Source organism: Choloepus didactylus, chromosome 4 (assembly GCF_015220235.1).
Source record: "Choloepus didactylus isolate mChoDid1 chromosome 4, mChoDid1.pri, whole genome shotgun sequence".
NCBI lineage: Eukaryota > Metazoa > Chordata > Mammalia > Pilosa > Megalonychidae > Choloepus > Choloepus didactylus.
This window is the reverse complement of record NC_051310.1, coordinates 35,562,817-35,586,972: the sequence shown is the minus strand read 5'-3', so window position 1 is coordinate 35,586,972 and position 24,156 is coordinate 35,562,817. Positions and strand designations below refer to the sequence as shown.

Here is a 24,156-nt window from a genome sequence, read left to right as displayed (position 1 = left end):
AGCTGGCCTTACGGCGCCGCCAGCCAGTCTGGCAAGGCCAGGGCAGGAGCTGCCCTTTATATTCCCCCCCACCCTGCCCCCCTTACCCTTCCCACCCCTGGCTGGAGGCTGAGGCAGGTAGGAGGGAGCCCTGAGCAGCTGAAGGAGCTTTCTTGGGAAAAGCTCATAGAGGTCCCCCACTATCTCAGGCTGACATCATCTCCCACGCTGGAGGCAAAAGCCATCATGTTCCAGGGAGAGCAGCCCAGGAGGTGAGTGGATGTGCAGTGGATGGAGTGCCACCCTTCAGACACCTCACAGCCTTAGATTTGCACCTGGCCCATGTTTGGTGGGTGGAGATGGGGAGGAGAGGGGAGACTCGGCTCCCAGACCCTTTTGTGGCTCCTCTTTCACTCTCAAACAAATCCCCTGACTTCCTTCGTTCCCTGGAACCAGCAGTCCCCCAAAGATCCCCCGAGCTGGGGCTCAGAAGTGCCCAGAAGACACTACTCAGGCGTTGACAGATGCTCCTCCTGCCTGGGTGTGGGGCTTGGTCCGACACATCATCAGGCCCCGTTGTCACCCTTCGCCAGCCCAGCCCTGACCCAGCCGGCCTTACCTTGGCAGTGAGTGAGGTTCAGTCTCTTGTACCCCTGGGGACACTCCACCTGGCCATTTTCAATCACTGGGAAGGCTGAGGAGTTAAGATAAGGGTCTCAGTGGAGGGCCTTTGGGCTCCTCTGTCACCCCTGCTGGGAAGTGAGGTGCAGCCTGGATGTCCAGCCCGCTCAGCAGCTGCAGGCTCCCATCCACCAGGCTACACTGCAATCCCTTCCTTTCCTCTCACCTGCCTTGCTTTTACTAAAAACTATTACTAATTACATATGTGATACATAGTTACAACATTGCATATGACATATATCATACTATATTCATGTTATACTATAAAGTACGTGACTGAGCTTTTTTTTTTACTTTTTATTTTGAAACAATTATAAATTCACAGAAAGTTGTAAGAATAGTACAGAGAAGTCCCATGTACCCATCATCCAGTTTCTAAGTTTTGTTCTTATTTATTTATTTATTTGCAATTTTATTGAAATATATTCACATACCATACAATCATCCTCTATATTTATTTTGATACTTGATTTGCATGGCTGTCTTAGCTGACAAAGTATCCTAGTTCAAGATGGAAGAACTTCATCGGTGATTGCACTTATAAAACCATGTTATTTATTTCCACTCCAATCTACCAACCAGGCAATGCTTTTGTTGAAATTTGGCTAGTCAATTTCCATCTTCCCTGAGGTTGGTTAGTTGTTCTTACAAATTCAACAGAGTGTTGCATTTTTATTTATTTTTTAACAAATGGGTTCAAATCCATGGAAGTGCTGCACTTGGAAGATTTTTTTAATAAGTTAGAAAATTCCATTTTTCAAGTGTGCAAATGGATTACAGCAACAAAATCATGAAATGATGGAATTGTTTCCAAACATCCATTTTCAAAAGGCTCTTTCCATAGCACAAGTCTCTTGAAAAGCAGCCCTGCTCGAAGTTTACAGCAGACAAGACGAGGGAGAAGTCTGATTGCAGATTTACCAACAAGGAGATGAGTCTCATCATATTGGTACTGATTTGACTTCACAACATTCCCCCATACTTTACAGAAAAAATAGGAGTGTTTTTTGTTTGCTTGTTTTAACAATTGACTAATAAAAACAGGTAAAATGTCTCTTTCACTTTGGAGGGACACACTAGTGTGTTAAATTTCTTGAGAAGCTCTAAGGGAGCTCGTAAACTGAGCTCTGTGAATTACATTATGCTGTAATATGTCGAAGACAAATACATTTTCTTGGAACCCCCATTCTTCCCTGAAGACACCTTGGGTGCCAAACATGACAAACGATAGTCTGACAGGTAGACAGACCAAGTGAGGACACAAACTAGCAAAGTTTAATTTTTCTTGCCATACTGAGATTAAAAAATGTAAACCAAAGTTGTAATATTGTTTTCCTATTGTGGACTGCCTTGCTTGGGATCTGCACGTCCCACCACAGGGATGAGGCGCTAGACTAAAAGGCCGCTGTTGTGGATATAAAGGTGATTCTGAGGATGCTGACATTGAGACAGAGGATGGGAACGAGGCTGGGAAATGTGAGCATCCCTGGACAAGGGCCTGGAGCTATGAATGGAGGACAGGAAGAAGAGAAGAAGCTGTTTGGGGAAACTCAGAAAGCAGGCCAGTCAGATGTAGCCCGTGAACCTTATGAGGAACAGAAGGTGGGAAGGAATTATACAAGGCTGATGCCAGACAGCCAAGGACTAACAAGTTAACATTTGTACGATGCTCTGGAGTAGCAAAGACATGGGTGCGTATTATCCTGTCTGCTTCTCGTGACAATAGCCCAACAAAGCTGGGATGAATATCTCCATTTTATGGATAAGAAAACCGAAGCTCAGAAAGGTTAAGTAACTTGCCCAGGAAGAGAGCTAAAGATCAGGCCAAGTCAGGCTTAAAACCCAGGCTTCTGGCTGTGAAGGCAAGGTCCTTCCCACTCCACCCAGCGCCCATCTCTGAGAGAGAGAGAGAGAGAGAGAGGGAGGGAGGGAGAGGGGCAGCTCAGGGGGTTGGGTGAGCCAGGAGACCAGCAGAGCAACCCCTTTTTTGATGTTCAGAGGAAGAAATCAGGCAGAAGCACTTTGCCTCTTTAGTGATCTGCAGAGGAGCGGCAGAGAGTTTTTGGATCAGAGCTGGGAGCGAGGGTGGGACCAGTTGTAGACGCCGGCAGGAAACTCTGAGAACCTGAGGAATGTGCTAAGCTAAGAAGAGCTGGATTCTTTCATTAGCCTGAAAACATGTTTTTTTTTCCTATAAAGTGATTTCCTCCCCTAGGAAGGAGACTCTGACCTCTTGCTGGTCTGAAGAGTGTGGACAACCCTTCAAGAAGTCAGGCCTCTCGAGAGAAACAAATGCCAAAGCCTCTGTGTCTGGGGAAACTCCTAGTTTTTGCCAATAGCCAAGAGCAGCAGCTGCCTCCCCACCCCGGGGCCCTCAGCTCCTTCCTACAGAAGCCCTCCACAAGGAGCTAGTTCCCAGCTTCCAAAAGAGCAAGTGCAGCATTCAATTCAGAAAATCTGCTTAAATCTCCTTGGAGAAAAGAAAGTAGAAGTTGAGATGGTCACGTGGGGAGAGAGAATCCTGGCTCGGGCTGGGAGTTCAGCAGCAGCAAGCTGTGTGATTCACAGTGATGGGACACAGGTATCCTCGTCCCTGCCACCCACGCCGGGTGCTGGTCCCGATAGCTCCTGACACACAGGCCTTCCCTCATCATAGCACCTGCTGTGTGACTGTCACCCACGCCAGGTGCTGGTCTGTCTCTTAAAGTGTAAGCTCCCTGAGGACAGGGGCTTGCCTTCTTAGTCACTGATATGTCTTGAGTACCACGTGCAGCTCCTGGGTCACGGGCTCCATAAAAATTGCAATGAATAATAACAGCAAACCCTAAAACAGCATTTACTATGAGCCAGACCTTATTATAAAGGTTTTACAGGTATTAACGCATTTAATCTTCAGAGTTTCTAATATCCCCATTTTATGGATGAGCAAACTGAGGCACAGGGAGGTTAGGAAACTTACCCAAGGTCACCAAGCTGGTAGGTAGGTGGTGGAGCTGGGATTATGAACCCAGACAGTCTGGTTCTAGAAGCTTCTGAACCATTCCTCTCCACTGCCTCCAAATGAATAAATGAATTAATTAACGATAAGCTTTAGGAGCTGTCTAGGCCAAGGATTCTAGGGTCCAGAGGCCACAGGGAGATGTCTGTCCAGCAGGAAACCTAGTGCCCTTCCTAGGAACCCCATTTTTCCCAAGGGATCAGGAGAGTGAATGGAGGAAGAGAGAGGGCAGGGATACGCAGAGGGAGGCCAGAAGAACTAATCAGACACTTGATATATGCTCCCAAATGCATGCAACATTTGTAGCCTGCTTCAGTTTCAATGGCTAAGACAGAGTTCAGATGCCAAAGTGCCATTTGGAAATGACAACAAAAATGGTCAAGAGTCTGTCCTACCTCTCATGGCCCCTCAGCCAGATCAAGGTTAAAACAGGGGTTAGAGAGAGCAGAGAAGAGAATTTGTGAGGGGCTCTTGAGAGAGATCGTGGCTAAGGACCCCTGCAGCTGCGACTCATAGGGCTGAGAAAACAAAGGAGCTGCTGAGGGGCCAAGTCAGGATCAACCTGAACTCCACGGAGTCTGAATGTCCCCAAATGACTGTGGAGCTTGTAGAGCAGATGTGGGTAACTTTCCTGACAAGGAAACGGGAGCCAAGTGAGCCTAGAACTCAGGTCTGCTGACCCCTGACCCCAGCCCTGCCCACCCACTGCTGCACCTTGACCTGTCCATGGACCAGGGAGAGAAGCTGAGGATCTCCTTGGCTATAGCCAGTCCCTGCCCTGCTAATTCTCCCCCTTGGCCACTGGGACTCCTAAGAAGGCCTCAACAAGAGCAAACGAATTATTTGAGACAGTTTTGGCACCAATAGAGGTTGGGGAGGAGAGGCTGGAGATCTGTGTCCGGCCACAGGGCTGTTCACAAGCCACGATGATCTTGGCCTGCAACAACAGGTGCCTGTGGCAGGGAGCTGAAGCGGTTCCCCTGCACAGCCCCCTCTGCCCCGGAGAACAGACACACACGTGTGCACGAGGCTGAGCCCGCATGCGAGGGGCAAGTGAGCAAGCTGGAGGTGGACTCCCAATTTGCAAACCTCCAGCTGATAACATGGAGAGAAGCTTTACTCCCCAGAGCAGCAGTAAGGGAGGTGGCGGTAGAAAGAGCGAGCGAACAGGGGCAGCCGGACCCATTCCTGGCTCAGAATAACAGTGTGAGTGTGAACCAGGGCACATCTCTTTACCTCTTTCTGTCTTAATTTTCTCATCTGTAGACATGGAGACTGGGCTGTTAGTGTGTGAGGTTGTCGTGAGGATTAACTTAACTGAACTAGTGTATGTTGGCTACACCTAGTACGACGCCTGGCACAGCCCCTGGAGGCTCTAGACAAGGGGTTGTTCCCCTTTCTTTCCTTCCAGATTCACAGGCTTGAGGACAGCAAGCTGCTATTCTGCCCCTCACTAACTGGATGGACTTGGGCAAGGCACGCAACCTCTCTGAGCCTCTGTTTCCTTATCAGTAAGATGGGGATGAAAACAGGGGGTTACTGTGAACACTAAATAAGAGGGAAAACTCTTAATACAACACCTGTCACATGTTAGTAGTTATCATAATGTCCACTACTCCAGATTCTCCTCCTTGACCAAGTGCCAATGAATGTCCCCAGCAATGATGGAAACTCCCCCCAGGATGGGCTCTGACTGCTTCCACTAGAAGCCAAAGTGGGCGTCTTGGTCACCACAAACACTGAGGCAGAAAGGGGGCTGGTGGGACCCCTGGCTCAGGCAGGCGCCCCTCCAGCATCCCCCCACCCCTACCCAGATTCCGTGGTGCCAGCGACACCCCCACTGGGGTAGGAATGGTGCAAATTCAGGCAGGGACCCAGTTCCCAGGAGGCTTCAAGTCCCTTGGAAGGAGGGAAGGAGCTCTCTCTGCTTCGTCGGTGCCAACTAGAATTCTGAAAATCCCATTTCTTTAGGGCAGGGGACTCAGAGTCCCAGAGAATGAGCACCCCATCCCAAAACATCTGTTCTCAAGCCGGGGTCCTCTAGTTTAGCAAGTGCCTGAGCCAAGTGCATAAGCAGCAGCAAGGGGAGGCAAATTACAGAGCGGTTAGAAGCAGGAGTCTAGAGTCAGATAGACCTGGGGCTCAGGTCCAATTTTCTCATCTGTAAAGGGATGATAACAGCACCCAACAGCTAGAGATATTGTTCAGATGCAAAGAAACAAGGAAGTGCTTAGTGTGTTACCCGGCATATAACCATGATGATGGTGATGATAATAATGTTGTTGCTGTAACTTGGCATTCTCTGCTCTCTGCTCCAAATTTGCCCTTGCCCTTATGCCCACAGCTCTCTCTCTCTCTCTCTCTCACACACACACACACACACACACACACACACAGGCTGGCATCCCAGAGCTACACCTGTGACACTCCTCATGGGCAAGGGCTATAAAAAGCAAAACCAAACCAAAGTTTGCTTTCTATTGAGGGTTTCAAGTAAATTTCAAATATATATAAACACCCATTCCCCCAAAAATCAATTTCCTTCCTTGACTCCTTCTACAAACCCAGTCCTGCTAGGCATACTCATGACGGGAGCTCAGAACTTCTAGGCACAACCCATTTTACCCCTGAAAGGCTGCAGCTCCTGTTAAGTTGTCACTTGCACTGAGTTTCAAGCTGAGTTATGCTCCCCAGAAGCCTCCCCACATTGGCCTTTGCCCTCCAGAACCACACAGAGCAAGCCTATCCCTTCTACCAGTATAATTCTTTCAACACATCTCTGTGAATTCTTGGGCCTGGTTTGGGGGCTTACTATCCCAACTGTGTGTTCAACCAGTCTTCTTTAGAGACATTATTCTTCGTACACAAGTAACTCATGAAGGACAAGCCTGGGGTGCATCCAACTGGCTGTGAAATTCTAGTCTAGTACCTTGATTTTTGTGGCCTTCAGCCTGCCCAGGCCTCCCCAGAATGATAAGGGAGATCCTGATCAGCTGAGAATCCGCATCACTGTGGTCTGAATCCCAGCTCCACCTTCTCTAGCTGTGTGACCTTGGACAAGTTCCTTAGCCCTCCTTGAGCTTCATTTTCCTCATCTGTCAAATGGGGATAAAGATCCTTAGCTTGCAGGTGGTTATGAAAATTAAATGAGGTAATGCAGGTGAAGGGCCCCATATAGTGTAAAAAGTTCAACAAGGGGCTACTTCTGCTTTTAAGAGGGAACGATGCAGAATTCTTTGGAGGGCAGAGCAGGAGAGTCAGCACTCCCTGGAGATATGGGGAAGGGTCTGGGTTCTGAGGTGAACTCAGCCAGCACCAGGAAGAGGGAAAGACGATTTCGTGGCAAACAGCTGGAGTCCACCAGCACAGGAAGTGAGCCATATGCCAGCCCTGCTCGCTCCCGCAAAGTGGCCTTGGGGTTGACACAGCCAGTGCCGAGCCAGATGGGGCAGCAGCCAATGTTCTAGTCAACACAGATGTCTGTCTTTCTCAGATGAAAACTCAAAAATGTGGCTCCAATCCAAGTGGCTTTAGAGCACCGTGTGCTCTCCAGACGCTGGCAGGGGGACTGCAGCGGCTCTGAGCTGGCACCTTGGATAAATCCCAAGTGATCAAGAAGACATGGCTGAGGCTGAGGGTTGGAAGGTCAGCTGGGCACATGCTGTGCCTGTCACTCAGGATGACAAGGGGAAGGGAGGGACCAAAGGCTGCCCTAGATGATTCCCTGAGCCACGTCCCCAAGGAAGAGGGCTCCGTGGAATTTTTCTGGAAGAAAAGGGATTTGTCTGTGCCATGTAACCGAAACATTAAGGCAGTCATTGTCCATGTCAGAGATAGCAGCATTCTGCAGGGACCTTCTTCAACAGCCTAGCTCAGGGCCCCAAAGCCTAAAGGTGATTGAGTGGATGGAGTGAATGGAGGCCAGAAGTCCATTCCTTCCAGCTGCTGGCTTTATTATTCCCATCATGATCTGATTCTGCTAGATCACTTCACTGGGCCCAACAAAGCCCTTCTGAAGGAACACAGCCCTATTTTTATCAGCTGAGAAATAGAGGCTCAGGGAGGCAACATCACTAAGGCTAAGATGTTCTAGAACTTGAGGTCTCGCTAACCTGCCCCAAACCAGCCCCAGCAGCTTCCTCTTCATCTCTGTTCCTTGTATAGTAGCTTGCTTGTCATGCCTGCTTAAAGAAACATCCCCTACCCCAGCCCCAGGCTCAGGCATGGAGTTAGGGATCTGGTAACCTGCCAACACAAACAAGGCTCCCCAACGTCTTGCCCCTTCTCTGTACAACACCCAGCTGCACTTTAATGTGTTTTAAATGTTTACATTGCCCTGGTCTTTGTTATTTCTTGCTCGGGTGTGCTCAAATGCTTGACATTCCAGGGTCTGCACACTGATGGAGCAGGGGTAAAGAGGGATGGTGGGGAGGCCTCTACCTAGGATGGGTGCAGAGATGGGTGAGGGCTGAGCCCTGTGTGGGGATGGGGAGTGGAGGGATGGCAGTTGGTGTTCTGTACCCACATGTCCTTGCATAGCATCTTACCCAAGTCATAGAGTTCTGTTCCCATGCCCACCAGCACTGGGCTCCAGGCCGTGCCTAAACAGAGCTGGCAGCTCTGCTGGGAATGGGGGAGCAGGGCAGGGTCCTCGGGCATCAGTGGGCTGAGATCATGAGGCTGGCACACAGCTGGGACCAGGCGTGGGGCAGCTGGGCAGGCAGGCGGCCCCTGACATGCAGGCTCTGGCCTTCTGTCCCATTCTCCACCCTCCCAGTGAGGGCCAAGGACTTCCCACCCCTGCCCCCAAACAAAAACTGATCCCAAGGTCCGGGGCCATGGTCACTGTGCCTGTTAGCCTGGCTGAGGGGAGCAGGCCCAGGACCTATCCCTGAGAGCATCGATTCCTGGCTGTGGGCCTCACAGCCTGCATCCCCATATCCCCGTGTCCCTGGAACCCTGATGGGCCCCCACATCCCAGAAGAAGTTTCATGTGCTCCCATTCTCCACTGAAATGCTGTAGGTGGTGGCTGGGACATTTGAATGAAGAATCCAGGGTGGCTTCTGTTTTCATTCCCACTAATGTCATTTGACAGGGTTCCAGCCACTAAGGTCACTTTTCAAGTTGGCCTAGCCAGTTGGAGGGGACATGCTGACCCTAAGAACTCTCTAAGACCCCAAGTAATGTCCCCCCACCCAGAGGGCTGCCTGTCAATGGTTCAGCATTGTACTTGGTGGCCAAACCTTGGACACCTCAGCACCTGACAGTCACCCAGAGGAATATTTTGAGGAGAAGGCCTAAGCTGTGAGGAAGGCAGGACATGAAACCAGCAGCGAAGAAGTATGCTGGGGAGGTGGGGAGTTGGAGACCCTCCCCAGAACCCTGGTTCTCAGCTGCACCACTCTGCTCCATCCCTCCACCACCCTCAGCCCTTCTCCCTCCGTTATGTCTCAGACTCCAGGACTTCTGGACCTCGGGACAAGGAGAAGCTTCTAAGGCTCCTGGACTGCCACTTGGATGAAACCTTGCTGCTCGCTCCCAGCGGAGCCAGCTCCCTTCTAGGCCAGCCCTGCTGGATCAGATGGTCCCTGAGCAGTTCAGCACCTTGGCTAGCAGCAGGTACCAGATGCCCCCTGAAGGGTTGATGGGGGGCGGGGAGGTGATGGGGGGGATAGGGGGAATCCACCCATCTGAATGAGCCAGCTCCTGGGAACCAGAACCTGCCCAGATAAGGGCCTTGGGAGTCCTGACCCCACCTAGCCCTTCTGACATGCCTGCCTTCCCACAGAAGAGGCAGGGCTGGCCAGGGGCCATCAGAAGGCATGCTGGGGCTCTAGGAAATGTTGCTCACTCTCTTGGTCTCACCTGTATATGCAGTTTCATTGAGTTGTTAAGCTCTTTCCCATCTCTTTGACTGGCCTACTTTAATCATTCTTAAGGTCTCATCTTGAACGATCACCTCCTCTAATATGCTTTCCTTGAGCCAACTTGGGCAAAGATTCCCTGCCCCGTGGTGTACAGATGTGCAAGTTGTGCACTGCACAAAAGTACCACATCTAAAGGGAATCATCGGCATCCAAGATGTGTATATTTATGAAGACTGTTCTGAACAATTGGCTGGGACATCTTTTTCTAATTTGCACAAGGTGCCAGGGCCAAACAGTGACTCTGGTGGCCCTGTCTGTGTTTCCACAGCCCTCAATGCATATCCAGTCATTGCATGACCATTGTTTCTACAGCAGCCCCTTAGATTGTAAGCCTGGGGGAGGACAGGGATTGTTTCTATCTTATTCTCCACTGTCTGTCAGGGCCTGCACACCATGCTCACTTCAAATGGGTGCTTAGTTGGTGTAAATATTTGTTGACTGAATGGGATATGGTTTGTGGATGTCTCAAGAGTTAGCCTGACAGGAAGATGGAAGGGAAACAAGGAAAGAAGAAAAGTGACAGAAACATCTCTGGCCTAGAAGGGGAAAAGCTGAGCAGTTCAATGTACTCCTCCTCATGGGGGCAGTGGCTCCCTTCGCTTTTCCCTTCTATGAGGGCTACTTTCTAATAACGATAATGATAATGATAAGAATAGCACAAGCTACCATTTGTTTGCTAAGCAGCATTGCGGAGCACATGCATCATCTCACCTAATCCCCAGAGTAGCACTGCAAGGCCAGCACTACTGTTTCTACTGCACAGACGTGAAGACCGAGGCAGAGAGAGGTCAGGGGCCAGAACTGGGAGCTTAATACTACTCTTCGCTAATTCAGCAAAAATTCTATCACACTGTGAAACCAGCTACCCTTAGTTTTAGCTTGGACAATGTGGTCACTGCTCCCCAGCTGAGTCTGATGCTGGGAACAGCCCTGCCCGTCCCACCTTTGGGCTCAGTCCAGGCCCCCCACAAAGCCATCTCTAGGCAACCTCTTTGACTTACCGAGTCAGCTGCTGACAGGCAAAATAAATACATGCCAGGCCCAGGCCCAGGCCCAGGAAAGGGGCCTGGAGGGGAACATGGCTGAGTGGGCAGAGGCCTACCCAGGCACGGGCATCTCTGCACTCCCCTCCCGCTGTAAAATCAATGCCTATGAGAGCAGGACAGCAGGCATTTGGGGCACCCCTGAATCCCCAGTGCTTGGCACATGCAAGGAACTTGGTGAGTGTTGGATGGATGGATGGATGGATGGATGGATGGACGGATGGTTGGATGGATGAATACATGTCTGGTTCTTCCCACCATCCAGAAGTCGGCATACTGGGTTTCCCATGCCCCAAGGCTGGGGACACACTGGAACAGGCACTCAATTCTGATTCAGAGATGGGGAGACAGGAAGCGGGAGGTGCAGGGAGATAGCCTGTGGTGGGGAGAGGCCCAGGGAATCCTCCAGGGAGAGCATGAGGGAGACACCAAGTCACCAAATTGACACCTTTGGGCCCCTGGTGCCTAGGTAGGGGTGTATTGGGTGGAGGGCTGAGATTTGGGAGGGAGCTCAGCAGGGGATACGGCCCCCGAAATCTGAGCAAAAACAACTGGCAAGAAGGGGGAGCCCCTCACAGGCAATCAGACAGAGCAGGTAGGCCATGCTGCCCCCAGAAGTCTCGGCCACCAGTCAAGAACACCCTCAGGCCCCAGGGAGAGCCCCTCCCACAACCCTTGACTGCTTGGCACCCAGCACTCACCTGGTCTGCGTGGGCATGGGGCACATGAGGTCACCCCCCAGAAGGCTCCCACGCTGCCACAGCAGTCCTCTTGGGCAGTCAGCTCCAGCAGCGGGTTTGCACACTGGAGAAAGGCCATGGGCACCCATGATCCTCCTTTCCCTCCTGCTGTGCACGGAGGCCCTAGGAAAGCCTAGGACACAGAGCTCACCCCCCTCCACATTCTGCCAGAGGATGCCCCCACCCCCCACCTTCCAAGGGAGGGGAGAAGGGAAACAGCCAGTGTCCCTAAGCGAAACAGAAAAATCTCGGGTCCATCCCGCCAGACCCCAGAGACCCTGCCGACTTGGAAGGACCACACCCCAATGCAAGACCTGCTGTGGGCAGCTCTGCAAATTGCCACCTTCCACGTCCAGTATTACCTACTGCAGGCCCATCTTGTGAGCAGGGGCCCAGCTCAGGGACTGCATGAGCTGAGAGGGCAGGGGGGCTCTGGAGGCTCAGGCCTTTATCCCTTGGTTACCCTCTATCTCTTCCCGTTCCCACACATCAAGAGGAGTTTCTAGAGATAGCAAACTATTACCCCAAGAAAAACCATCCTGGGTCTGGCCTAGCCCCCAGTCTTAGGTGGACTCAGAAAAGCTCACCTGATCTCCCTCGCCGACTATGGATGCCTCCAGGGTGGGGAGGGAGCGACTCTCATCTTTGCATCCCCAGGGCTTTAGGGTTTAACCTGTATGTGCTGATTCTACATCTCTGTGACCCCAATCTCAACTGGGTACCAGATTCGTTTTCCTCATGTCCTAACAGCTCCATGTGCCAGGGTGTCCTAGGCTCAGCTCCCAGAGGGCCCAGGATTTACTGGGACCAGACTCTAGGCTACCTTTGCCTAAGGATGCTGGTGACAGCCCCTCTAGAGGGGAACTTGAGCAGCCCAGTAGGGGGCCCAGCCTCTCCATGCTCAGGCAATGCTATGCCCTGGGTTTTCCCATCTGGAAAATAGGAGACTGCAGACACTCGCATTCTGTAAGAACAAATGTGGAGGAAAGAGCAGGTGGAGGGGGAGAATGGGGAATGAGCTCTGTTCTGGATGCTTCCAGGGCAGGGGCAGGAGCTGAGTTCTCACCTGCCCATTCACAGAACTCAGGTAGCACCTTCCCAGCAGGCCCTGAGGCCTGGGTGCCGCTGGGGGCCGTGGCCGTGGGGGCTCTGCTGACCGAGCGGGGATGCTGTTGCTGTCCCAATGGCGGTGGCCGGGGCTGGTGGGGAGCCGGGGCGCGGGTCGGGTCTCCACGCTGTTCTCCTCCCGGGCTGCCTCAGCCTCGCCCCGCACCCGTGCCACCTGGTGGATCTGCACGGAGGCCTCAGGCGGGTGCCGAATGTGCACATTCACCAAGGAGGGGTTCATGGAGGCTGGGTGGAGGGGCTGGGGTCAGAGTAGGGGAAACAGGGCCCCACCCTCACTTTCCCACCCTGTGAAGACTGCTGGCCGGCTCTGTGTCAGGTAGGCTGTGGGCTCTGTGTCTCCCCCAAATTCTCCTTCCCTTCCTTTGCTCCCCACTCAGAACCCTGGAACAATTTCCCAGTGAAGACAGGATGAAATACAAACTATCGCTCCCCACCCTTCATTACCAAGCCCCGAGTGCCCTTCCTGATTTCACCTCCCCCTGCAACCCTGGAGAGCCCCTGAGCTCCAGCCAAATGGACCCCTTGCACAGTTCCCCCTCCGTGCCCTTGCTCACGCCAGTCCCTCAGGCAGGGGAACCTCATCCTCATGGCCCCTGCCCCTCTATTGCCCAGGTCATTGTGGGGTTGAGGAAAGGTGTGAAAAGCCTTTACCAAATGCTCAGCTAAGTGTTACCCATTGTTTCAGGTCTAACTGAAGTCCGCTCCTCCAGGCAGCCTTCCCTGAGCACTCCAGGCTCAGGGGTGTTCCAAGCCCTGAGCACCTAGAGAATTCTGTATTTTTTGTACTCTTTCTTTGGCATCTCATAATGGAAGGCAGGGAAAAGGAAATGTTTTAGGCTGCTATTCTATTTCCCAGCCATCCTCAAGTCTACTGTTCAGGACCGTGGGTTCCTTGAGTGTAGGACCCTGCCCTTATACTGTTTTGTTTTTCCCACGGTTCCTAGGACAGATAAGGGCAAAAAAAAAAAAAAAAAAAAAAAAATACCCCTGCCCCCCTCCGGCATCTGCCCTCTCCCGGCGCCCTCCCAGCCCAGCACTGCCCCTCTGAGCCGGCACTCACCCAGCTGGTTGGAGAGAGGCAACGTGAAGGTGGACTGCTTCAGGGGGCCTTCCAGCAGAGCCCCATGGCGGGAGCCCCTCTCTGAAGGCTGCGGTGCAGGCAGGTGGCAGAACTTGCCGGTGGCGTTGGTGGGACACCAGCACTCATCCCTGCCGATGCAGCGGCCTCCGTTCAGGCAGGGGATCTGGCAGAAATCTACAACATCAACCCCAAGGTGACCGGCGGTAGAAGAACAGAGCCGAGTGGCTGGCAAGTGAGAGGAGAGAAGCAGGCGGAGCAGACCCCGAATCTGATGGCATGGGAAGCCCAGCACCCCTGAAATGCAGGGACTTTTGGAAAAGCCAGGAGTAAAGAAGGGAAGATAACAATCAGCCCTTGCCTTTCTAGAAAGCCCTTTTGCAGCTTTTTTCCTCCCACAATAAGTTGGGAGACAGGGGGGTGATGACATTATTATTAATCTTCCTCACTTCTCTGTTGAGGAAATTTGGGCTCAGAGAGGTTACACGAGTTGCTCAAGGTCACACGGAGAGGCCAGGGCAGAGCTAGGTGAGGATTGAGGTCCCCATGTGATCTGGGACAAGTCGGGGGGCCCAGGACAAAAGCAGTGGGTGTCCTTCCTACAGAAGAGCTGGGCTCCAGTCCAAGGCAGGCCTGTCCCTCCAGCTGTGGCCCTCAGGGCCAGCCCAGAGCCATCTGAGAGGGGCAGGGACTCACAGATGCGGAAGCCAGTCTTGGGGTCATGCCCGTGGCCACCCTGGCTGTACAGGGTGGTGGTGTCGCCACGCTCACAGCTGTTGGCACAGTGCCCATGGGCACAGGTCTGCTTGCAGATGGTGGGAGTGAAGACGATCTTGATCTTCTTGATTTTCTCCGTGAGGTTCAGCCCTGCAGAGAGAGGGCTTGGGTCCAGGGGGCAGGGCTGAGAGGCGCAGCCGCGACCTCCAGAGCCTGGTTAGGACGGCTGGCGGGACAGGGTGTGAATCCATCCCAAGGACCTTTGCTCACTACCTACTACATGCAAGGTCCCATGGGGGGATGGCAGGGGGAGGGGGCATCAGGGTAATACCTTTGAGCAGCTCACAGTCCAACATTTATCGAGGGCAGCCAGTGTGCCAGCCACTCAGCTCATGCTTTAGACACATTAGGTTAATTCTCTACCCTTGAGTGGGTATTATTTTAGGTTGAACCACTAGAAATTGCCATTTTTGCAGGTCAAACATGGTTGAATATCGGCAAGTGCTACACATTCAATCTAATATTTCCATTTTACAGTTAGGAAAACTGAGGCTCAGAGAAGTTACATGGCTTGTCCCAAGTCCCACAGTTAGCAAGTGCTACATCTGGGTTTTGGATGCAGGGGCAGAGAATGGAATGTGGTTTGGGGTTGCCAGATTGGAGAGTTTCCTAAGAGATGTTAAGGAAGATACAATCTCAAAGAATTATTAGTTAGGCTTTGGGGGCCCCTGACTGTCAGGACAAAGATCAAGCACTTGCTTTGGTTGGTAGTGTGGAAGCCATTGAGAGGTTTTCAGCGGAGATCAAAGAGGAAGTGTAGGAGGATTCAGTCCCACCCTGGCTGTGATGTGGAGGGTTGGTCAGGAGGTAGGGTGGCCAGTCTGGAGGTCACTACAGCAGAAGGAGCTGAGGTCATTGTTTATTAAGTATGTTGGCAGTGGAGATGCAGAGGAAGGGGAGGTAGACAGGGGCGCCAGTAAGCTGAGGGTTGAAGAGGGAATGGGAGATGATAAAGTTGAGAAAGTACACATAGACCACGTGTTCAAGAAGCTTGACTGTGAGGGGAGGAGAGAGGAAGCCAGACGCAAGTGGAGAAGTAACTTCCTGGGCGTGTATTTGTGTGCATGTGTGTTTTAATGGCAGAGCTGCAAGCAGGCATCTATGGGGAAGGGAAAGGGACAGGTCGAAGACACAGAAGGGAGAGCACAAGAGATTGTCAAGAGTTCCCAGGGAAACAAGAAAGTTGGAGGGATGTGCTCCAGGCAAGAAAGTGGTCCTTCCCTTTCAAGACTGCCAGGAGAGCAGTCAACTGGGCACAGTTTTAGGTAAGAGTATGGCATGGGCGAGAGTGGGGCAAATGGGCAAGAAGTTGAGGCACTCTCTGGGCAGTGGAGGGGTGAAGAGGAAGGCATTGGGATGGGGACCTGGGGAAGTGGGGGAAGCTTGGAATAGCTGCTCTGAGGAATGGTGGTAAGAAAGTGTCCAGGCACACAGGAAAGGATTGTCAGGTGACAACCAGGGGGTGGATGCGGCAGGGAGAGCAACAATCTCCCATGGCATGCAGCCACATAGATGCTTGGTTTTCTCCTGTAGGAAGCAGAGGCCCAGATGTAGGTGCTAAAAAAGCAGCTGGTTGGGTTGATCCTGGAGGGTTGGAGTTTGCAGGAAGGATGAGATGGAAAGACCAGGGCCAGGGAGTTGAGGATCAAAGTTGGATACGAAGGAAGCAAAGGCAAGAGGGATGACAGATTGGGCACAAACAGAGCAGCCAAGTTCTAACAGCTCAGCGGGGTAAAGTCCCAGTCAGCTTGGTTTCAGATCCCCAGAGCCTGGCACAAAGCTGATGTTCAACAACTGTTTGTTGACTGGCTAAAAGAATGAGGGACAAGATGACAGCTCAGCCCTTCCTTGAGAGTGAAGGAGGAAGCACAGGTGGGGAGAAGAGAGGTCAGAGCTTTCTAGGATCTTGAGACAGGGCATCCTTACCCCAGGGAGACGAAAGGTAGTCCAGATGTGCTGCTTGCTGGGGGCTGTCTCTTTGCTCAGGGACTGGTCCTGAGGGCAGGGCATTGGAGGTCAGCTGGCCACTGGCAGCAGCAGCCGGGTAACGTCGGACGGTCCGAGACAGCCCCACGTGCTGCTGGGAAGGGAGGGTCTGGCTGAGCCCACTCAGGGTCCTGCGGAGACAATTGTGGCACAGGGGTTTGCATCCAGGAGCAGCTTCTCTGTGCCAGCCTTCATTGGGCACCACCCATGTCCCTGTCTTTGCACTGGAATGGTGCTCTCTGCTCTGGTGGACTTCTGTCCCAGTGCGTGCCTGAGTCCCAGACATGGAGGTGCTTGCAGGTGGAGGTGGTTGGGATGGGGGAACTGATCTAAGGCCAGCCAGCCTGATGGGAGTCCTGACCACTTTGTGGAATAGCCAGGCTTTTGCTGGATTGTCCTGGGCAAGTTACTTAGCCTCTCTGGGCCTCAGGCCCCTCAAGTGCAAAATGTAAGTGTTAACCTATTCCCATCTGCCTGACTTTCTAAGAGTCTTTAAGAGCTCATTTGTGGACCAGCCACTGCCTCAAAACCAAGTCCTCTACTTCCTTCAATTAGAGGAAAAACTTTTTGTGGGCAAAAACTCACCGCCTGTCACTTCTGAATATAACCCCTTATACAATTACCTCTGCAGTGGGTTCCCAACAAATACATGTTCATGGATTGAGTCAGGGAAGGAGCCTAAAATCTCCCTTTCATTTGTTTTTATTTTTAAAATAATATAACAACAGTATTCAAGGAGAAAAAAAACTATTTCATCATCCTCTCTCCCTAACACAGCAAATATTTTTGCATATTTCCTTTCAACCTTTCTCACATACATGTTTTTATACTGTCATCAACTATACATGCGATTTAAATTCTGGTTTTCACTTAACATTAGACCATACTTTATACAATTTATCATTTTAATTGCTGCATGATATTTTATTCAAAGATGGATTACAACTTATTCAGACTTTCTCCTGTTACATGTTTAGATTGTTCCAATTTTTTACCATGGACATACTTTTCTATATGATTTTTCTTCTTTTGTTAAAGTATTCCCTTAGTGTAGGGAAATTCATTAAACTATTCAGTTTTTTTTCTGTATGTTTGAAAGTTCTCATAATAAAAAATTTAAAGAGGATTATTACTTTAGGATTGATTTATTGGAATAGAATGACTACCACAGATGACAAACCTTTGTGACTACAGATACATGCTGGTATATTGCACCAAAGTGTATAAATGTACCATTTCAAGCGCCACCTTGCCGGCATGCAGTATTAATATATATATATTTTTTAATCTTCATTTTATTGAGATATATTCACATACCACGCAGTCATACAAAACAAATCGTACATTCGATTGCTCACAGTACCATTACATAGTTGTACATTCATCACCTAAATCAATCCCTGACATCTTCATTAGCACACACACAAAAATAACAAGAATAATAATTAGAGTGAAAAAGAGCAATTGAAGTAAAAAAGAACACTGGGTACCTTTGTCTGTTTGTTTCCTTCCCCTATTTTTCTACTCATCCATCCATAAACTAGACAAAGTGGAGTGTGGTCCTTATGGCTTTCCCAATCCCATTGTCACCCCTCATAAGCTACATTTTTATACAACTGTCTTCGAGATTCATGGGTTCTGGGTTGTAGTTTGATAGTTTCAGGTATCCACCACCAGCTACCCCAATTCTTTAGAACCTAAAAAGGGTTGTCTAAATTGTGAGTAAGAGTCCCCACCAGAGTGACCTCTCGGCTCCTTTTGGAATCTCTCTGCTACTGAAGCTTATTTCATTTCCTTTCACATCCCCCTTTTGGTCAAGAAGATGTTCTCCGTCCCACGATGCCGGGTCTACATTTCTCCCCGGGAGTCATATTCCACGTTGCCAGGGAGATTCACTCCCCTGGGTGTCCGATCCCACGTAGGGGGGAGGGCAGTGATTTCACCTTTCAAGTTGGCTTAGCCAGAGAGAGAGGGCCACATCTGAGCAACAAAGAGGCATTCGGGAGGAGGCTCTTAGGCACAACCACAGGGAGGCCTAGCCTCTCCTTTGCTGCAACCGTCTTCCCAAGGGTAAAACCTATGGTAGAGGGCTCAACCCATCAAACCATCAGTCCCCTATGTCTGTGGTCACGTTAGCAACCATCGAGGTGGGGTAGCCCAATACCCCTGCATTCTCCACAGGCTCCTCAAGGGGGCACTACATCTTTTTTTCCTTGTTTTTCTTTTTTTTTTTTTAACTTTCCCTTCTTTTTTAAATCAACTGTATGAAAAAATAGTTAAAAAGAAAACAAACATACAATAAAAGAACATTTCAAAAAGACCATAACAAGGGAGTAAGAAAAAGACAACTAACCTAAGATAACTGCTTAACTTCCAACATGTTCCTACTTTACCCCAAGAAAGTTACCTAATATAGCAACATTTCTGTGAACTTGTTCCTACTATATCCATCAGAAATTAACAGACCATAGTCATTTCCTGGGCATCCCCAGAACGTTAAATAGCTTATCTGTTCTCCTTGGATTATTGTTCCCCCTTCCTTAATTGCTCTCTATTGCTAGTTCCCCTACATTCTACATTATAAACCATTTGTTTTACATTTTTCAAAGTTCACATTAGTGGTAGCATATAATATTTCTCTTTTTGTGCCTGGCTTATTTTGCTCAGCATTATGTCTTCAAGGTTCATCCATGTTGTCATATGTTTCACGAGATCGTTCCTTCTTACTGCCGCGTAGTATTCCATCGTGTGTATATACCACATTTTATTTATCCACTCATCTGTTGAAGGACATTTGGGTTGTTTCCATCTCTTGGCAATTGTGAATAATGCTGCTATGAACATTGGCGTGCAGATATCTGTTCGTGTCACTGCTTTCCGATCTTCCGGGTATACACCAAGAAGTGCAATCGCTGGATAGAATGGTAACTCTATATCTAGTTTTCTAAGGAACCGCCAGACTGACTTCCAGAGTGGCTGAACCATTATACAGTCCCACCAACAATGAATAAGAGTTCCAATTTCTCCACATCCCCTCCAGCATTTGTAGTTTCCTGTTTGTTTAATGGCAGCCATTCTAATCGGTGTTAGATGGTATCTCATTGTGGTCTTAATTTGCATCTCTCTAATAGCTAGTGAAGCTGAACATTTTTTCATGTGTTTCTTGGCCATTTGTATTTCCTCTTCAGAGAACTGTCTTTTCATATCTTTTGCCCATTTTATAATTGGGCTGTCTGTACTATTGTCATTGAGTTGTAGGATTTCTTCATATATGCAAGATACCAGTCTTTTGTCAGATACATGGTTTCCAAAAATTTTTTCCCATTGAGTTGGCTGCCTCTTTACCTTTTTGAGAAATTCCTTTGAGGTACAGAAACTTCTAAGCTTGAGGAGTTCCCATTTATCTATTTTTTCTTTTGTTGCTTGTGCTTTGGGTGTAAAGTCTAGGAAGTATCCGCCTAATACAAGGTCTTGAAGATGTTTTCCTACATTATCTTCTAGGAGTTTTATGGTACTTTCTTTTATATTGAGATCTTTGGTCCATTTTGAGTTAATTTTTGTGTAGGGGGTGAGGTAGGGGTCCTCTTTCATTCTTTTGGATATGGATATCCAACTCTCCCAGCCCCATTTGTTGAAAAGACCATTATGACTCAGTTCAGTGACTTTGGGGGCCTTATCAAAGATCAGTCGGCCATAGATCTGAGGATCTATCTCTGAATTCTCAATTCGATTCCATTGATCTATATGTCTATCTTTGTGCCAGTACCATGCTGTTTTGGCAACTGTGGCTTTATAATAAGCTTCAAAGTCAGGGAGTGTAAGTCCTCCCACTTCGTTTTTCTTTTTTAGAGTGTCTTTAGCAATTTGAGGCATCTTCCCTTTCCAAACAAATTTGATAACTAGCTTTTCCAAGTCTGCAAAGTAGGTTGTTGGAATTTTGATTGGGATTGCATTGAATCTGTAGATGAGTTTGGGTAGAATTGACATCTTATTGACATTTAGTCTTCCTATCCATGAACATGGAATATTTTTCCATCTTTTAAGGTCCCCTTCTATTTCTTTTAGTAGAGTTATGTAGTTTTCTTTGTATAGGTCTTTTACATCTGTGGTTAAGTTTATTCCTAGGTACTTGATTTTTTTAGTTGCTATTGAAAATGGTATCTTTTTCTTGAGTGTCTCTTCAGTTTGTTCATTTCTAGCATATAGAAACATTACTGACTTATGTGCATTAATCTTGTATCCCGCTACTTTGCTAAATTTGTTTATTAGCTCTAGGAGCTGGATCGTCGATTTCTCAGGGTTTTCTAGATATAAGATCATATCATCTGCAAACAATGACAGTTTTACTTCTTCTTTTCCAATTTGGATGCCTTTTATTTCTTTGTCTTGTCGGATTGCCCTGGCTAGCACTTCCAGCACAATGTTGAATAACAGTGGTGACAGCAGACATCCTTGTCTTGTTCCTGATCTTAGAGGGAAGGCTTTCAGTCTCTCACCATTGAGTACTATGCTGGCTGTGGGTTTTTCATATATGCTCTTTATCATGTTGAGGAAGTTTCCTTCAATTCCTACCTTTTGAAGTCTTTTTATCAAAAACGGATGTTGGATTTTGTCAAATGCTTTTTCAGCATCTATTCAGATGATCAATTGATTTTTCCCTTTTGACTTGTTAATGTGTTATAATACATTGATTGATTTTCTTATGTTGAACCATCCTTGCATGCCTGGAATGAACCCCACTTGGTCATGGTGTATGATTTTTTTAATGTGTCTTTGGATTCCATTTGCAAGTATTTTGTTGAGGATTGTTGCATCTATATTCATTAGGGAGATTGGCCGGTAGTTTTCCTTTTTTGTAGCATCTTTGCCTGGTTTTGGTATTAGATTGATGTTAGCTTCATAAAATGAGTTAGGTAGTGTTCCATTTTCTTCAATGTTTTGAAAGAGTTTGAGTAAGATTGGTGTCAGTTCTTTCTGGAAAGTTTGGTAGAATTCCCCTGTGAAGCCATCTGGCCCTGAGCATTTATTTGTGGGAAGATTTTTGATGACTGATTGGATCTCTTTGCTTGTGATGGGTTGATTGAGGTCTTCTATTTCTTCTCTGGTCAGTCTAGGTTGTTCATATGTTTCCAGGAAATTGTCCATTTCTTCTACATTGTCCAGTTTGTTGCCATACAGTTGTTCATAGTATCCTCTTATAATTTTTTTAATTTCTTCAGGATCTGCAGTTATGTCACCTTTTTCATTCATTATTTTGTTTATATGGGTCTTCTCTCTTTTTGATTTTGTCAGTCTAGCTAGGGGCTTGTCAATCTTGTTGATCTTCTCAAAGAACCAACTTTTGGTGATATTTATCCTCTCTATTCTTTTTTTGTTCTCTATGTCATTTATTTCTGCTTTAATCCTTGTTATTTCTTTTCTTCTACTTGGTTTAGGATTGGTTTGCTGTTCATTTTCTAGCTTCTTCAGTTGATCCATTAGTTCTTTGATTTTGGGTCTTTCTTCCTTTTTAATATATGCATTTAGTGCTATAAATTTCCCCCTCAGCACTGCTTTTGCTGCATCCCATAGGTTTTGGTATGTTGTGTTCTCATTTTCATTCGTCTCTATATATTTAGCAATTTCTCTTGCTATTTCCTCTTTAACCCACTGATTGTTTAGGAGTGTGTTGTTTAACCTCCAGGTATTTGTGAATTTTCTAAGTCTCTGATGGTTATTGACTTCTAATTGTATTCCATTGTGGTCAGAGAATGTGCTTTGAATAATTTCAATCTTTTTAAATTTATTGAGGCTTGTTTTATGTCCCAGCATATGATCTATTCTGGAGAAAGTTCCATGAGCACTAGAAAAGTATGTGTATCCTGGTGATTTGGGATGTAATGTCCTGTAGATGTCTGTTAAATCTAATTCATTTATCAGATTGTTTAGGTTTTCAATTTCCTTATTGGTCTTCTGTCTGGTTGATGTATCTATAGGAGAGAGTGATGTGTTGAAGTCTCCCACAATTATTGTGGAAACATCAATTGCTTCCTTTAGTTTTGCCAGTGTTTCTCTCATGTATTTTGTGGCACCTTGATTGGGTGCATAGACATTTACGATTGTTATTTCTTCTTGTTGAATTGCCCCTTTTATTAGTATGTAGTGGCCTTCTTTGTCTCTCAAAACATCCCTGCATTTAAAGTCTATTTTATCTGAGATTAATATTGCTACACCTGCTTTCTTTGGCTGTAGCTTGCATGAAATATTTTTTTCCATCCTTTCACTTTCAGTTTCTTTGTGTCCCTGTGTCTAAGATGAGTCTCTTGTATGCAACATATTGATGGTTCATTTTTTTTGATCCATTCTGCAAATCTATTTAATTGGGGAGTTTAATCCATTTACATTCAACGTTATAACCGTGAAGGCATTTCTTGAATCAGCCATCTTATCCTTTGGTTTATGTTTGTCATATTTTTCCCCTCTTTCTATTAATATCCTTTATTGTACCCATACCGAATCTCTTAAGTACTGAACCTTTCTCCAAGTCTCTCTGTCCTGTCTTTGTTTCTCTGTCTGTAGGGCTCCCTTTAGTATCTCCAGTAGGGCAGGTCTCTTGTTGGCAAATTCTCTCAGCATTTGTTTGTCTGTGAAAAATTTAAGCTCTCCCTCAAATTTGAAGGAGAGCTTTGCTGGATAAAGTATTCTTGGCTGGAAATTTTTCTCACTCAGAATTTTAAATATATCGTGCCACTGCCTTCTCGCCTCCATGGTGGCTGCTGCATAGTCACTACTTAGTCTTATGCTGTTTCCTTTGTATGTGGTGAATTGCTTTTCTCTTGCTGCTTTCAGAACTTGCTCCTTCTCTTCTGTGTTTGACAGTGTGATCAGAATATGTATCGGAGTGGGTTTATTTGGATTTATTCTATTTGGAGTTCGCTGAGCATTTATGATTTGTGTATTTATGTTGTTTAGAAGATTTGGGAAGTTTTCCCCAACAATTTCTTTGAATACTCTTCCTAGACCTTTACCCTTTTCTTCCCCTTCTGGAACACCAATGAGTCTTATATTCAGACATTTCATATTTATCTATCATATCCCTGAGGTCCATTTTGATTTTTTCAATTTTTTCCCCATTCTTTCTTTTATGCTTTCATTTTCCATTCTGTCATCTTCCAGGTCACTGATTCGTTGTTCAACTTCCTCTAGTCTTGTACTATGAGTGTCCAGAATCTTTTTAATTTGGTCAACAGTTTCTTTAATTTCCATAAGATCATCCATTTTTTTATTTAGTCTTGCAATGTCTTCTTTATGCTCTTCTAGGGTCTTCTTGATCTCCTTTGTATCCCATACTATGGTCTCATTGTTCATCTTTAGTTCTTTGAGTAGCTGCTCTAGGTGCTGTGTCTCTTCTGATCTTTTGATTTGGGTGCTTGGGCTTGGGTTATCCATATCGTCTGGTTTTTTCATATGCTTTATAATTTTCTGTTGTTTTTGGCCTCTGGCATTTGCTGAACTTGATAGGGTTCTTTTAGGATTTGTAGACCAATTGAAGTCCTTATCTCTAATTTATCAGATCTACAGCTTCATGGAGTACACTTTCTCTAACTAACCAGCAGGTGGCGTCCACGAGCCACCTGTTCTCCACAAGCCAGTTCTCCCCTGCTTAGCCTTTTTGGTGAGTGGGGGAGTGAGTCTTGTGGGGTCCAATTGGTGTACCAAGCTTGCGTGTGTAGTTGGTGTTGCCTGCCCTGTATATGGGGCGTGTTTCTGGGCAGTCAGGGAGGGGGGGGTGGCTCTAACAATCAAATCTCCCTGGTGATCCTAGAGTTTTAAAGCTGC

The 24,156-nt window shown here is 47.8% G+C and overlaps 1 protein-coding gene across 1 annotated transcript in view; it reads right to left on the bottom strand.

Moving 5' to 3' along the window:
- LTBP2 (latent transforming growth factor beta binding protein 2) overlaps nucleotides 1-24,156 on the bottom strand; it is a 113,583-nt gene that overhangs the window by 40,601 nt on the left and 48,826 nt on the right. The window contains exons 4-9 of the mRNA XM_037832298.1: nucleotides 16,279-16,469; nucleotides 14,272-14,442; nucleotides 13,558-13,752; nucleotides 12,436-12,722; nucleotides 11,331-11,433; nucleotides 599-673 (exon numbers count right to left, since the gene is read on the bottom strand). Of these exons, the coding sequence (XP_037688226.1) occupies nucleotides 599-673; nucleotides 11,331-11,433; nucleotides 12,436-12,722; nucleotides 13,558-13,752; nucleotides 14,272-14,442; nucleotides 16,279-16,469 (1,022 nt within the window). The remainder of the gene's footprint in view (nucleotides 1-598; nucleotides 674-11,330; nucleotides 11,434-12,435; nucleotides 12,723-13,557; nucleotides 13,753-14,271; nucleotides 14,443-16,278; nucleotides 16,470-24,156) is intronic.